The sequence below is a fragment of the Populus nigra genome, chromosome 15, assembly GCF_951802175.1.
Source record: "Populus nigra chromosome 15, ddPopNigr1.1, whole genome shotgun sequence".
Taxonomy (NCBI): Eukaryota; Viridiplantae; Streptophyta; class Magnoliopsida; order Malpighiales; family Salicaceae; genus Populus; species Populus nigra.
In genome coordinates this window covers 8615869-8632433 of record NC_084866.1, presented here as the reverse complement: position 1 = coordinate 8632433, position 16565 = coordinate 8615869, and the positions used below count along the sequence as shown (strand labels likewise).

General features: G+C 33.3%; 1 protein-coding gene across 1 annotated transcript; it reads left to right on the top strand.

The window, feature by feature from the left end:
* Positions 1 to 1348: 1348 nt before the first annotated feature.
* Positions 1349 to 13013, top strand: LOC133674532 (ABC transporter G family member 32). The gene is made up of 24 exons (XM_062095694.1): positions 1349 to 1890; positions 2648 to 2768; positions 2911 to 2999; positions 3095 to 3179; positions 3959 to 4118; positions 4317 to 4393; positions 4490 to 4543; positions 5551 to 5641; positions 5747 to 6048; positions 6125 to 6406; positions 6684 to 7000; positions 7127 to 7287; positions 7357 to 7460; positions 8457 to 8616; positions 8731 to 8853; positions 8952 to 9043; positions 9133 to 9465; positions 9538 to 9828; positions 10041 to 10124; positions 10241 to 10374; positions 10483 to 10710; positions 11427 to 11598; positions 11688 to 11942; positions 12431 to 13013. Exons 1-24 carry the CDS (start codon positions 1616 to 1618, stop codon positions 12701 to 12703), a joined length of 4263 nt encoding a protein of 1420 aa, XP_061951678.1. The 5' UTR covers positions 1349 to 1615; the 3' UTR covers positions 12704 to 13013.
* The last annotated feature ends 3552 nt before the right edge of the window (positions 13014 to 16565 follow it).

The window sequence follows — 16565 nt, the reverse complement described above, 5'->3', positions numbered from 1 at the left end:
TCAAAGTCACTTCTTTTATATTTTTCTATAATTTGAAAACAATTATGGGAGCCAAAATCCTAATTACCAAAATCTTCTATTAGTTCAGGAAAAGAGTTCTTTGCAAAGTCCGTAATTCACATGTATAAAAAAACATGACTTTCTCACACACCTCCTAAATAAAAAAAAAGATATCAGCATAGAAAATGGTTTATAGTAAACCCAAATATTAACTCACAAACTATAAGATAATCCCATTTGTATTCTTAATTATATGTCTATTCATAAATTATGTATATTTTAGTTGAGGTATGCACAAATTAACCTAGACATCCATATTAACAAAAAAAAATTAAAATTTTTAAATCATTATAAACTTGAATGGTAAGACTTCTGGTTATTTTATGTCTAAACTAGGGAAAAGATTCATAAATATTTATCCATATATATGAATCATAGTTTAAGTCAGCAGGAACCTCTATAAAATTTTCGTTGAAACCAAACATTTCATTTTATTCATGGGATATGAATAGATTTTATACAAAGGATGACTTCTTTAAATAAAAGAATTTATAGATATTGTAATAATGATAGAAATTGTCATATAAAAAGACATTGCAATTTTATAATGTTAAAATATAAATTTTAGCCTTTGAAATTTAATAATGATTTAGAAAATTTATTTTTCTCTCAATTTTCCAAGATTTTTTAAATTAATTATAGGTATTTACCAAATGCTAATAATAAAAATACAAAATATTTTATTATTTATTATTATATTTATTTTTACTCTGCAATCAAACTAGTTTTATATTAAAACAAAAACTCCAAGCAACTCATTTTACTTTCTTTAATTAAAAAAATCTATTCGCATAAAAAGGGAAGCTCTCATTCCTTTTTTTTTTTAAAGAAAAATATGAACTTTTTTTTATATAAAAATATGAAGAAATGTTGTTTCAATTTCTACATATGCTTATACGAAAATTAAGAGTTTTTTTTAACATTGTCTTTTTGAAATTGTAGTGATATCTCTATGTATATACGTTCATAATTTTTAATTCTTATAAAATTACAATTATTCTATATATAAATTAAACATGTTGTTTTTAATTCTTATTAAAATTAAATAAACTTATTAAATTTTAATGGAATAGTTTCACAAAAATGGAATATATGGTTGAATAATATAAACAGTAAGCATGTGATAAGAAAACTAATTTATCTAAAAATAAATATTCCAGATAACACGTGTAGGGTGGTGAAAGGGAATGAGTAAATAATTGTATGAACGAGCGAGTATAAGTTAGAAATAACTCCTTCAAGTTTGTCTTTCCCGCGGCTATTAATGAGCCATCTCTGAACCACTTTAACGTACACACAAGAAGCGACTCTCACTGGAGATGAGGAAGGGAGAGAGAGCAAGCCATTAATGCGAAGCTCAACTACCAATCTTGTGCACTACAAGTAGTTCACATTGACACACACTCTTAAACAATAAGCACAGCTCTCTCTCTCTCTCTCTCTCTCTCTCTATCTATCTATCTATCTAAATGAGTAATGTAGGGTTCTGTTTGTTTGTTTGGATTGGTTTGTTTTAGATCTAGAAGCGATCTGATTTTTTGTTATTATAAGTGAAATGTGGAATTCGGCTGAAAATGCGTTTACGAGAACGGCGTCGTTTAGGGAGGGGGGAGAGGACGAGGAGGCGCTTCGATGGGCGGCGCTCGAGCGCCTGCCTACTTATGCTCGAGTACGGAGAGGCATTTTCAAGAATGTTGTTGGTGATCATAAAGAGATGGATCTAAGTGAACTCGGGGCACAAGAGCAGAAGCTCGTGCTTGAGCGCTTGGTTAGCTCTGTCGATGAAGACCCTGAGCGATTCTTTGACAGGATGCGAAAGCGACTTGACGCGTACGTAAAATCTTCTTCTCTTGTAACGGTTTTCAGAAAACATCAGTGAAAAGAATTGAAGAGGTTTTCTTTTTCTTTTTTATTTCTTTTTTTATGAGTTGTAGGTTTTGGTAATTAGTTGATCAGTTTTGGATATGGTCTTTTGGTAGTTGAAACAAACTTGCAAGACCTTAAGTGAGCTAAGCGTGTCCACCTAACCTAATTCATACGAGTCAGATTTTAATTATGCTCCACTGCATGGATTTTTTTTATAAGAAAATATATATATCTAGAATATTTGTTTCTTTTCAGTTTTCACATTTGTTAGTTAGAGATCTATGGCCGGGGATGCTTATTTTATAATGGTAAATTGTGGGGGAGAAGGCGAGAAAGGTTTGCAACTAGATTAAGATAAATACATTTTCAGGATTATATATATAAAAATACCAAGAATTTTGTTGATCATAGAGAAACAAGAGACTACTAAAAGAAATCGAGGAATTTGATATATATATATATATATATATATATATATATATATATATATATATATATATAGAAAAGAAGTGAAATGAATGTGTTTTTGGAGGATATAAACCATTTCTTTCACTTGTCTAAAACTCTCAAAAAAAAAAAAAAAAGTATGCCAATATTAATTTCTTACTGGATTTGATTCTTCTGAACTAAACTGATCATAACTGATTATTTTAACTGCAACATAAATTATCTTAATTTTTTGGGTGGACACTTGCTATCTTCGATTTGTTATGATTTTCAGAGTACGTTTGGAATTTCCAAAGATTGAGGTTCGTGTTCAGAATGTGACTGTCGAATCTTTTGTCCATGTGGGAAGTAGGGCCCTCCCAACCATCCCCAACTTTGTTTTCAACATGACCGAGGTATAATAATCTTAGTTAAGAAGCTTGTTCGTATACTTTTTCCTTAATTAAGACCAGAGATCTCGTTCTTTGGCTATTTCTCTTCTTGTTCAATAATTTTGAATTTCATATAATCTGTTTGTATCTACGTTTTGATCAAAAGGCGCTTTTAAGGCAATTGCGGATATATAGAGGAAACAGAAGCAAGCTAACCATTTTGGATGATGTTAGTGGGATTATAAGGCCTTCTAGGTATTCAAGTTTTGAGTTTACATGAGTGGGATCGGTTGGTTATTTTTGAGTCGCATTCTTTCTCTCTGGTCTTAGGTGTAAGTGTTATTTTGTAGATTGACCCTCCTATTGGGGCCTCCAAGCTCTGGAAAGACAACACTACTCTTAGCTCTTGCTGGACGTCTTGGAAATGATTTGCAGGTACTAGGATTTTGTTTATCTTACAAGTAATTTAAATAGGATGACTTCTGCTGCAACTCTCCCATGCCCGAACCTCTGCCGGGTTGACATGATAGGTTTCTTGTAATAATAAATGAGATAATTACATACTAGCTTAATTTATACCTTTTTTTCAATGGAGCATATGGATTTTATTTTCGTTCAATGCACATTCTTTTTTTTTTTTTTAAATCTCAATATCTTATATCAAATATTTTTATTATTTGATGATGTGTCATTTACTTTTAAATAGTTACAGTACTTCAACTTTCATTTTATGTCAATCAAGTATATGATTGTTTTTTGGATTTTGATGCACATACTTTTTTTATTATTAAAATCAAGTGCTCCTTTTAAAAGTACTTAATTAGAACAATAAAAAAAATTAGTGATATTTGATTTTTTTAAAAAAAGTTAAGAGTAGTCAAACGTTGAAAAAAAGTATAAGATTGGTATAAATTATCCCTATAATAGAAGTGCTAGTGTAAGCATGTCGAGCAACTTTGGACTCTCTTATTGTCAAGGTATCATTTCATCAATGGAGCTATGCTGCATGATGAAGATGGACCAAATTTTGAGGGCCTATGCAAATATACATCTATTGCATGGAGAATCACGTTCTCTTTCAGCTATGGAATCATGTGTTGATGTGCTTTCCAGTTACATAGGATTGAAAGTAATATCTGTAGTTCCATTAATGTGATTTTCTCGCTGAATATCTTCTTGTCTTGTTGCTTATTCACTCTGCATTGCAATTGAAGATGTCTGGGAAAATTACATATAATGGACACAGTCTAAATGAGTTTGTTGCTCCGAGGACTTCGGCATATGTCAGTCAGCATGATTGGCATGTGGCTGAGATGACTGTAAAAGAAACTCTAGAGTTTGCAGGATGCTGCCAAGGTGTTGGTTCCAAATACGGTAAGATTTAAAAAATCATATCTATGGCTGTGCTGCTTTATTTGTTTTCTTCTTTTTCCCCTTTTTTTCTCCCGAATCCCCTTAGCTATTGTCACCTCAGACCTATCCCAAAAATTCACACCTGCACCTACTTATGAATATCCGAACTAAGATCTCAGTGCCCAATTACCTAGATGCTGACAAAGACGCTTGTATCAGATATGCTTTTGGAGCTTGCAAGAAGAGAGAAGTTCGCAGGGATAAAGCCTGATGAAGATCTTGATATATTTATGAAGGTACTTATAATTTGTAGACTTGTTCCAGCCAGTTTTTCTTGCCTAATAATTTGTTGCTGATTGGGTTGGATCTTCACTATATATTTTTCTCTCCAGTCATTAGCTTTGGGGGGACAGGAGACTAACCTAGTGGTGGAGTACATAATGAAGGTACTCTCTAGATCCTGGTTAATGTTTATGTATACATTAATCCTGGTGCAGTTATGTTATTTATAAAGTCCTTACTCTTTATGGGTACACTAATCTTTTATATTGAAAAACTCAGTCCATCCTCTTAATGATAGTTTTGGAAGAGAAAGCCTTCTTGTTATTTGTATGTATTTTTAAAGTTTTTTCAATAATATTCTTGAGAACCATAGAACTTTACTCTCTAGCATGGAAATGTAGTCAATGATGTTGACTATCTTAGATGCTTGAAAGGGTAATAATATAGACATTATAACTGTTTCTTGTGCATGCTTTGTGCAGAAATTTACTATCTCAAAGTAGCATAGAAATAATAGTATTGAAAAGTAATGTGAAACTGTTCTTTCGAACATGGATTGAACTTATTGATAAACTGAGTTTATTTAAAAAGAGAACATCTACCAACAAGTCTGTACAAGTCTTCTTTTGGACTGCTGCTGGTTATCATTGTTTTTCTAATTGTTTTGAAGCTCCAACAACTATATTATTTTCTGCATTCAATTTGTGTCAAAGTTATCCTGCATTCTTCTGTCAGTGGCCTGTTCATACCAATTGGAGTATGCGATGCTTCAGGTCTTATTTATGCCAGTATGCCCACATAATCTAGAAAACAGAAAACAAATGTTAGCCTGTTGTTCTAAGAAGCTCTTAGCATAGCATCCTTGTTTTTCCATTGAAGTTCAGTTCGGGTTGGGAATAAGCAATTGGAATCAATAATTCTGCTATTTTCCAAACGAAATATTGTATGCTGGAACTTTTGACGTGTAATTTTATTTGCTCAGGATTAACCATCCATTAAGATACTAGTTTGGGTAAAAGTTATTAGCAATTGGGAGGTGAAATAGGAAAAATGCCTCTTAAATGAAGCATGGGAAATTGTTTAGCATGTATGGAGCAAATTTATCTTGCAAGTAGTTGCTTTGAATCATCCCTAAAAACTTTTCTGAAGTACTAAAATATATCTGACAAAGATTTTAGGTTTGGACATATGTGCTGACACATTGGTTGGTGATGAAATGCTTAAAGGGATCTCGGGAGGGCAGAAGAAGCGACTTACAACAGGTCTATATATTGACTGACCTATGTTTATTTATTTATTTATTTTCCTTTGGGTTGTGGTTTCGTGTGTGCCAGAATGCTATATATGCATCTGTGTTTGATTTTCAGGTGAATTACTAGTTGGTCCGGCTAGAGTGCTGTTCATGGATGAAATATCCAACGGGCTCGATAGTTCTACTACATATCAAATCATCAAATATTTAAGGCATTCAACCCGTGCTCTTGATGGTACCACTGTCATTTCTTTGCTGCAACCTGCACCCGAGACATACGAACTATTTGATGATGTTATGCTCTTATGTGAGGGCCAGATTGTTTACCAGGGACCCCGTGATGCAGCTCTAGATTTCTTTTCATCTATGGGATTTAGCTGCCCTGAGAGAAAGAACGTGGCAGACTTCTTGCAAGAAGTAAGTAGTAAAGAGCTTGGATGTGAGTTTATTCTCCATTATTGTTATATTTATCTTATTGTAATTCATTGTACAGGTTATTTCAAAGAAGGACCAAGAGCAGTACTGGTCTGTTCCTAATCGCCCTTATCGGTACATACCTCCGAGGAAGTTTGTTGAAGCTTTTCACTCATTTCTTGTTGGTCGAAGTTTGTCTGAGGAACTGGCAGTTCCTTTTGACAAACGTTACAATCATCCAGCAGCTTTGTCAACTTCTAAGTTCGGTGTAAAACAGAGTGAGCTTTTCAGGATCTGCTTTAACTGGCAGAAGCTTCTAATGAAACGGAATTCATTTATCTATGTATTCAAATTTGTTCAGGTAATGTTACTGCCTTCTTGGCTGAAATCTCAAAATTCTTTTTTGGTGATAAGCGAAATGATTTCTTTGGGCTTGATAGAAAAAATAATTAATGTTAACTTCTTGACGATGAGAGTTGGTTAATAATCACTCCCTTTTATTTGTTGACTTTTTATTGTATTCTTCCTCCATTCTCTCCTAATTATGCTTTTCTGTTTTAATGATCAGGAAGATGGATGTGTTTATGATTTTACCTATTTACTACTAGTTTATACAATTTCTAAGAATTATTTTGCAGCTTCTTCTTGTTGCATTGATCACAATGAGCGTTTTTTTCCGCTCAACCATGCATCGTGACACGATTTATGATGGAGGTTTATTTGTTGGGGCCATATACTTCTCCATGGTCATTATTCTTTTTAATGGCTTTACGGAGGTTTCCATGCTGGTAGCCAAGCTTCCAGTGCTCTACAAGCATAGGGATTTGCGCTTCTACCCCAGCTGGGCATACACACTTCCTTCTTGGGTCTTAAGTATTCCAATTTCACTCATGGAATCTGGTCTCTGGGTGGCAGTCACATACTATGTGATTGGATATGATCCTAATATTACCAGGTATATTAAAATCTTTCATGGATTTTTCTTCCAGTTTTGATGTTTGGAATGTATTTTTTTATTTTAATTTGTTAATCTGCTATAGTTTTTGGCAGTAGTTTGTAATTTTAGTGCTGCAATCTGCAGATTTTTCCGGCAGTTTTTGTTGTATTTCTTTCTGCACCAAATGTCTATAGCTCTCTTTCGTGTAATTGGATCCTTGGGCCGTCATATGATAGTTGCCAACACCTTTGGATCTTTTGCTATGCTGGTTGTAATGGCTCTTGGAGGATACATCATTTCGAGAGGTAATCAATGTTTTGCAGGATTTATGGTTATTATTCCATTTTATTTACTCTTTTTGTTTGCTGTGACAGATTATATCCCAAGCTGGTGGATATGGGGTTTCTGGGTTTCTCCTTTGATGTATGCTCAAAATGCAGCATCAGTGAATGAATTCCTTGGGCATTCTTGGGATAAGGTTGTTATTATATGATCATCTGTTTCCATCTTCCTTAGCAATCAACTAGTTACATTGGCTTTTACTCTAGGTTTTTTCAAAAACTATTTTCCTTCAATTGTTAATTTACTTATAAATGAATGTTCAAAAAGTTTAATTATTGATTGTTGATTTTGACTCAAGGTTCATTGACTCTAGGAAACATGGAAGTATATTTTTGATACTAGCGTTACAAAGCATATTGTCTGATTGTAAGTATTGTGCTTTAAGTTAACAATTCTGACTTGCGGGAATGATTTTTAGGAGGAAAAATGGATAGGGTGAAGGATGAATTGGGTAAAATGGAAGGAGGGAGAGGAGAAAGGATGGATGGTCACTCATCCATCTAATTTTTTTGTGAGCGACGGGAAGGATGAGAGTCAACCCATCCAATTACAAAGGAGAGGAAGAATGAAAATAATTAGGAGGATTGAAAATTAGTAGTGAGGAAGGACTGGAAGTGACATGGATCCTTCGGTCCTTTCTTGCATTGCCATCCTTCTTGCCAAAGCGAATTCCCAATCCCTCCCCTCTCATTCATCCCCTTTTCTAGTCCATCTTGACAAACATACCTTTAAAGTTTTTTTTTTTTAGTTACGACTCCTGTAATGTTCAAGTCAAGTTAAATGCAATCTTATTTAGTTCAGCATGATAATTATGTATAGACAAATAAAAAAATGAACCATGACGAGCCATTAACTGCGGTCAGAGCATAAACTATGTGAATATATATGAATCCTTTCCTGTCAATTTCTTTTGGCTATGCTCGAGATATGTCTATTGGTTGAAAGGAAAACCTTTTTTTTTTTTTTTATGGTAACCTTGAGGTTACCCCCTCTTAACATGTGGAGCTCCTAAATCCAAAATGCAATCGGCTTGGGTTTAGCACCTTGTTCATCTAATTAATTTCTATTAATTATGTGAGCATTCATGCTTTGAAAATATAAACTCATTATTCTTTCTTGTTTGCTGATGTAGAGAGCTGGGAACAACAGAGACTTTTCATTAGGTGAGGCACTACTGAGAGCACGCAGTTTATTTCCAGAAAGCTACTGGTATTGGATTGGAATTGCTGCTCTGCTTGGATATACAGTTCTATTCAATCTTCTGTTCACATTCTTCCTAGCATACCTTAATCGTAAGCCATCACTATTTGAGAACAGTTTTCTAATCCTGTGCTTCCTTTGCATTGATTGTCCAAACAAAAAAGTAGAGAGGTAATCACACCAAGGTCTTTGTTATTGTTTAACAGCTTTGGGGAAGCATCAAGCTGTGGTTTCCAAGGAGGAGCTGCAAGAGAGAGACAAGAGAAGGAAAGGAGAAAATGTTGTTATTGAACTGAGGGAGTACTTGCAGCATTCTGGCTCACTGAATGGTTAATAACTTTATTCTGGATTTGTTTTCTTCTAATTTCTAGTAAATATCAACCACAACTGAATGTTTTAAGTGTTTATTAATTGTAACTTCTGGCAGGAAAATATTTCAAGCCGAGAGGCATGGTTCTACCATTTCAGCCTCTTTCCATGTCTTTCAGCAATATCAATTACTTTGTGGACGTCCCTGCGGTGTGTAAATTCCTCCTCCCATGTATGTAATAAGTTTTCTGGAATATTTTGGAAAGGAAAATATCTCATCCTGGTATCTTTCTTTCCAGGAGCTGAAGCAACAAGGGATAGTAGAAGACAGATTGCAGTTGTTGGTTAATGTTACTGGAGCATTTAGGCCTGGTGTGCTTACAGCACTGGTTGGAGTCAGTGGTGCTGGAAAAACCACCCTCATGGATGTTTTAGCTGGTAGAAAAACTGGAGGGATCATAGAAGGGAACATACATATATCTGGTTATCCCAAAAAGCAAGAGACGTTTGCAAGAATTTCTGGTTACTGTGAGCAAAATGATATTCATTCTCCATGTTTAACTGTTCTTGAATCGCTTCTTTTCTCGGCTTGGCTTCGGTTACCGACAGTAGTTAACATGGATACACAGCAGGTAATTATAAACATTTTTGTGCTATTTGATGTGTTTGGTAAAACATGACATTGTGAGGGTTGAACTTTTCAGGCATTTGTTGAGGAGGTTATGGAACTTGTGGAGCTTACTCCATTAAGTGGAGCACTGGTTGGTCTACCTGGAGTCAATGGTTTATCCACAGAACAACGGAAAAGGTTAACAATTGCTGTTGAATTGGTTGCTAACCCATCCATAGTGTTCATGGATGAGCCCACCTCAGGGTTGGATGCAAGAGCTGCAGCCATTGTGATGAGAACTGTGAGGAATATAGTAAACACCGGACGGACAATTGTTTGCACAATCCATCAGCCAAGCATAGACATTTTTGAATCCTTTGATGAGGTATTCATTTTCTTTTTTAATTGGACAATATATAAACTGCATTGATCTGGTGCCACATGACATACCAATAGCTTGAATAGAGCTGGTAAATGCTTCTCTTCTTAAAGATCTGTCCACGCTTCAATTAGATTGGTGAAAAGACTAGAGGCATTAAAGGTTATATTGTTCGTAATATATTTGTCAATATGCTGACCATGGGTCTTTCTTTACAGCTTTTGTTTATGAAGCGTGGAGGAGAGCTAATATATGCTGGTCCTCTTGGCCCAAGGTCTTGTGAGCTCATCAAGTATTTTGAGGTCAGATTACACTTTTTTATTCCTCTTAACATATATGATATGTGGCTTGTTTGTGCTACATATCAAATTTGAGCTTGGCTGTATTCATCCATATGCTATACACAATTGTTTTGTAGGCAGTTGAAGGAGTGCCAAAGATTAGACATGGATATAACCCTGCTGCCTGGATGCTTGAGGTTACTTCTTCAGCGGAAGAAACCCGTCTAGGTGTGGACTTTGCTGAAATTTACCGAAGATCAAATCTACATCAGTACGTCCAGTTCCCAGAACTTTTAGTTTTTATTCAATTTGATGGACTGCCCCTATTCACTCCCCTCCTTTCTAGCTCATGAAATTTTGATGTCTTCTTTTGTTTCAGACGTAATAGGGAGTTGGTTGAAAATTTAAGCAAGCCAAACAGTAGTGTGAAAGACTTGAACTTTCCAACCAAGTACTGTCAGTCATTTTTTGACCAGTTATTAGCCTGCCTTTGGAAGCAAAATCTATCTTACTGGCGAAACCCACAATACACTGCAGTCCGCTTCTTCTATACTGTGATCATTTCATTAATGCTTGGGACAATATGTTGGAGATTTGGTTCCAAAAGGTTTTCTGCTTAAACTTTGTTAAAGCAATCTCTCATAATTTTATGATTTCTTGCACGTTGAATGACGTTGGGGTGCAATCATGCTTGGTTACTTTTGGTATTGCAACTGCACGATTTACTACTATACTTAAACATTTTATAATGATCTATTTGCTAAAGAGGATGATGATGTAAAATCAATCAAGTACATATTCTTTTACCGGGTCCACATTGGGAATTTGTTTCCAATTCTGCATAAACTCCCTGAAGCTTGGAAGAAATTTGATTTTTTTTATTGTTCCTCCCCCTTTATTCTGCACCCTTGTTTCCACTTGATTGCTGTAGCTAGTTTCAATCACATGAACTTTTAATGGCTACAGTCCCCCAGAAGCGTTTAGAATTCAGAGCAATTTTATTTAACACTGTTAGAAGGTTGATATGCGCACAAAACTATATGATATGGATGTGGGTGTAAAGGTGCTGTAATCGTAAGCAACAGAAATATAAGACAAGTCTTGCAAAGCAAAATTGATGACTTATGATCGTGATGAAAAGAACCTCTATTAATTGTGAGAAAGAGGAGGGTTCTTTACCCCTTTTCATTGATAAACAATTTTGAACTGTTGTTTTTGTTTTTCTATTAGTTTGTTCTCTCATTATCAAATTTCACATTTCCTTGGTCTAGAATTTACATACGTTATATATCATATTTTAACATTTTAATACTTTTCTTCCAGGGAGAATGTGCAAGAATTATTCAATGCAATGGGATCCATGTATGCGGCAGTCCTATTTATTGGAATAACCAATGCATCTGCTGTTCAACCTGTTGTTTCTGTTGAAAGATTTGTTTCATATCGAGAGAGAGCTGCAGGGATGTACTCAGCTCTACCGTTCGCCTTTGCACAGGTTTCGTTACTGGCCTTTTTTCCACCTTCCAAGTAAAAATACCTCTTGATTGTTCAAAAACGACCATTGAATTTCTTTCCTGTGTACAGGTTGTTATTGAATTCCCTTACGTGTTTGGACAAACAATTATATACTGCACAATTTTCTACTCCATGGCATCATTTGACTGGACTGCTTTGAAGTTTATTTGGTACTCTTTCTTCATGTATTTTACCATGCTATACTTCACCTTTTATGGAATGATGACGACAGCACTCACACCAAATCACAACGTGGCTTCCATCATTGCTGCTCCATTTTATATGCTTTGGAACCTTTTCAGTGGCTTTATGATTCCTCACAAGGTAAAGAACCAGTTTTTATACAAAGCTTTTCGAATTGCGTGTCTAGCTTGATTCCCTACGTGCTCCTTGTATTTGGAGAGACAGGCAAAACTGGGAAAGAACTTGCATCTTGCAATTATTTTTTTGATTTCAGTCATAGCATTTTTTGTCCATTTGCTGGAGAGGTCACCTAATAGTGCAGAATGTACCATGTACCAGCGCCTCAAAATTGTTATAACCACTAACCACTCACTTCTCATTGATGGAAATGTCATATATTCGTAGGATGATTGCTGAATATCCGAGCCTGCCCTTCCAATGAGCATCTTTGAGTTGTTTGATTGATGGTTCATATTGCGAATGTATGCTATCAGCTAATAGAAGTGGTTTTCCAGCATTGATTTAAACCTGAATGTCATGATTGAAAAAAAAAGAAGACCCTGGACTATTTGCTATATCCATTACTAGTTCTGCTTTTCTAAATCTGTTGATTTATTTGCTGTGAACAGAGAATTCCCATATGGTGGAGCTGGTACTACTGGGCAAACCCAATAGCCTGGACTCTTTACGGTCTCCTGATTTCCCAGTATGGCGATGATAATAAACTAATGAAGCTCTCCGAAGGGGATCGCTTGTTGCCTGTGAAGCAAGTTCTTCAGGAAGTGTTTGGATACAGGCATGATTTCTTAGGTGTCGCTGGTCTTATGGTGGTTGGATTCTGCGTGCTTTTTGGATTGATTTTCGCATTTGCAATAAAAGCCTTCAATTTCCAAAGGAGATAACAAGGTGACTATGTTTGTAAGTGATAAAAATCTTGCACCCAATTGTTCATGCACCGTGCCAAAGCTAAAAGAAGAACACACTAAACTTGGGCGGGGGAAGTAGAGTGTTGCCAAGACGACTGGGTTTAAATAAAACAGTAAAAGCAGAACCCTAAATTCAAATCCAACGTTACAAATAGGAATATCCGTATATGTTGATGCCGACATTATAGCAGCCCCCTCAGATTTTTATATGATTATGACTTTAATGGAATGATTTATTTGTTTTAATCTTCTTGAAAATAAATTCTTATTTGTTGGTGTAAAACAATATTGGCTTACACTGTGCGTCCAATTTCTTAAAAAGAAATATTTACTGAGCTGTAGTTGCATCATTGAACTGTAGTGCTTGTACTGACATTTTCTGTTTACTGTTAATTTCACACGCATATTTGTGAACATGGTAGCTAAATAATCCTTGTCTATATACTATATTATTTTTTAGGAGGTCGAGAAAGTGCTTGGGACAGTAGGCTAGGCATGAGAGAATTTGAGCATCTTGGACGGGTGAATGATAAAAATAGAGTTTTTAATATTGGCAGGCAAGCTAAAACAGTGCGGAACTTCTCGCCTGCAGATAAAAAGGAAAGCTTAAACAGTAGTAATGGAAGAAAGTAGTAGTAATGCAAGAGAGTATTTAATAGGAGATTTTTTTTTAGAAAGGTATTAAAATAATATTTTTATATGTTTTTAAAAATTATTTTTAATATTATCGTATTAAAATAATTTAAAAAATTTTAAAAAAATAAAATTTAATTAAACTTTGCAAAATTTTTAAATAACATCCCAGCAACATTAGCGGACTTTATTATCATTAGACTGACCTAAAACTAACTCATATCTTGAATTTATTTTTTTAAAGTTATTAGTTTTAATTTTATAAATTTGATATAACTTAACTAATTAAACCCTGAATTTGTTTTTTAAAGGTTGTTAGTTTGAGTTTTATAAATTTTAAGGTCATTGAAGGCTTACATGATTATTAATTTTAGAATTTGTGAAATTAATCGAGGTATGTATAAACTGATCCGGACATGTATATTAATTAAAAAAAATAACAAGTGTATAATGGTCCATTTCATTTCAAATGTAACCATTTCTCTCCACATGGGGGGTGGTAGTTTGTCGAGGGGGAAGGGGAGGTGGTAGTTTGTAGCAATCATCATTTCTAATCTTCAAGAGATGCTAGTTTGTCAGAATAATCATTTCTAATCTTAATAATAATCATGCATATAATATATTTATAAGTAATGCAATATAAACAAAGATTTAATATAAAATTTCCATACAAACATATGCCATGTTTTTTTTATGGCTTATTTATTGACATCAATTTCTATGTGAATTAATATAAAAAAAATTGTTCTTAAATCGTTTCCATGTATAAAATTCAAGAAAAAGAAATCTTAAAAAAGTATGAAATTCAAACCTAATTGAAATTGTAAGAAAAATACAGGTACAAGAAAACAATGAAAAAAAGTACATCAAGTTATAAAAGAAAGCAAGTAAATATATGAAAGAAAGGTAAATTGAATGAATGAAATTACATGTGGGCCTAGCTATAGCAGTTGAATGGCTATATTTATATTTGTACAGGATATTAAATTACTAGGTAATATCTTAAACCTAATCCTATACATATTATTCATGTAAGATAAAAAGATTAAATAATGAATTCTAATACAAACAATACTCTAACTAAAGCATTGCTCCTTTTATGACAGATACAAAAATCTTAATTTATTATGCAACCCTAACAAGTTATATATATAGATGATTTCTGTCTTTATATACCTAGAAATTTTAGTTGATTATATATATATATTTTTTATTGATCCCTTCATTATAGTTAAGTACGTGACTCCCTTCTTGTGGATGATCGGTTCCTCATTGATTGTTGTCTTGTCTTTCTTACTTTATGTTTGATCATGAACTTGTTAGTCGATCATATTATTCATGATTAATTTCATCTTATCTTTTCATGTATAGTAATGAACAATTATTGTTCTTATCTTATTGATGTATGAATGTCTATTTTTAGTATAAACAATGCTTTCTATATTCTTTTATTTCTTAAATGAATGAATATTTCACTAATCATATTTAATTAAATTGATCAATCAAATCTATCAAATATGATATGACAAGTAACATTCTTAACCTAAAACTGTTGATCATGTTTTAACATGTATCTAATATGTCAATCATGCTATCTAGTCTAGTCCTTAGACATGATGTTTAGGTTTTCACAGCATGCAATGTTTAAGTCATAATTGATTTATTAGCTATAAGCTCATTTCTTTCATGAAAACCTCAATTCCCTTCAATAACAGAAACCGTAGGTACTTAACAGAGTAATGATCACAAAATCTTGAATTCTATTTTTATTAACCCTAGTAATGACATCGCTAAATTATTTTTTGTATGGCTTGATGCTACCATTATAGACATTGGCTAGCATAACATAATGCAACAACACTTTGGTAAAGAATAGAAATGTCAGAAGGTTTTGTTGAGATTCAACTGTCTAAAATACAAAAATATTGTTGGCTACCATTTCTCTATTTCATATTTATATGCAGGGACTTGATGATTTTCTAGGTTTTATTCAACAAAGAGATAAAGAAGTTCATAAACATTTCAAAATTCTAAAATATCTTCTCATCTTTCATATTATATTTACAAATAACAACACTTATACAAAGATCTTTCTATAATTGGAACTTAACGACTATTTTGGTCTTATCACCTTGGGACACCAATGAACAAATAAAAAGATGAATTTGTTCAAAGACTAGAACCTTTACAATATATATGGAAATATAAACTAGATGGAGAAACTTAGGATTGACTTTAGAAATAATTTTTTTCCTAGGCTTTTGTACTATTGTAACAAAAAATATGTCTCCTTTTTATACTTCTCAATTTCATCATTGAAATTTGTATTTCATAGTTTCTTTTAATGAAATCCAACTTATTTTCATCTTAGTATATTAATTCTCGAATAAAAAAGCTCTAGTTTTACTTGAACAATTTTTGAACAAAACTGTTTGTTTAGCTTAGACTACTAATTGTACTAAACTAACAACTCAAATCTTTTTTATAATGGAGAAATAAAAATTTAATTTGTATTGTGAAAAATAGCCTAACTCATATTAGTGCATTGTATTTGAAACTAAATAAAGAATAATTTTGCATTAGTCTTTTATTCTTTAAACAATGTTGTTCATCTATATGGACTTATAATACTTTAAATAGTAACTTAAATTCATGTTAAAAGTTGAAAAAATAAATTCAAGTTGATAAACAAAATCAAACCTAACACATTAAACCTTAAACGCAAACAATATATGTTTAGAGTAATATCACTCCTGTGATCTTTTGATTGATCTTATAATTCGTTTAAAGGTATCAACTTCTAATGTCTCCTTTATACAAGGATAATAACTATTTAAATATTAATCATTGATTAATCAATAGTGCATTTTCATAGCTTGATTTACTGATGATATGCATCTATTTTCAGAACTTTTGCTACCATATATGGACCCTCCTATATAGGAGACCATTTGCTATATTTTCTTATGTTAGTATTGTAATGCTTGTTTCTTTGTTTAAGAATCTTAGGTGGTACCCTAGCACATTGAATAACTTTATCTTGTTGTTTTTTGACATCTAGTCTTACCTTGATATTTGGTCTACTCTTCACTTCTTTGGCTCTTGGATTATTATTTTTCGTAGACTTCTAGTCTATTTTAGCAATAGTCTTATCTATTTTTCTAGAGATCTCTTTAGTAATCTATCTCTTCAGTAGATCATAGTC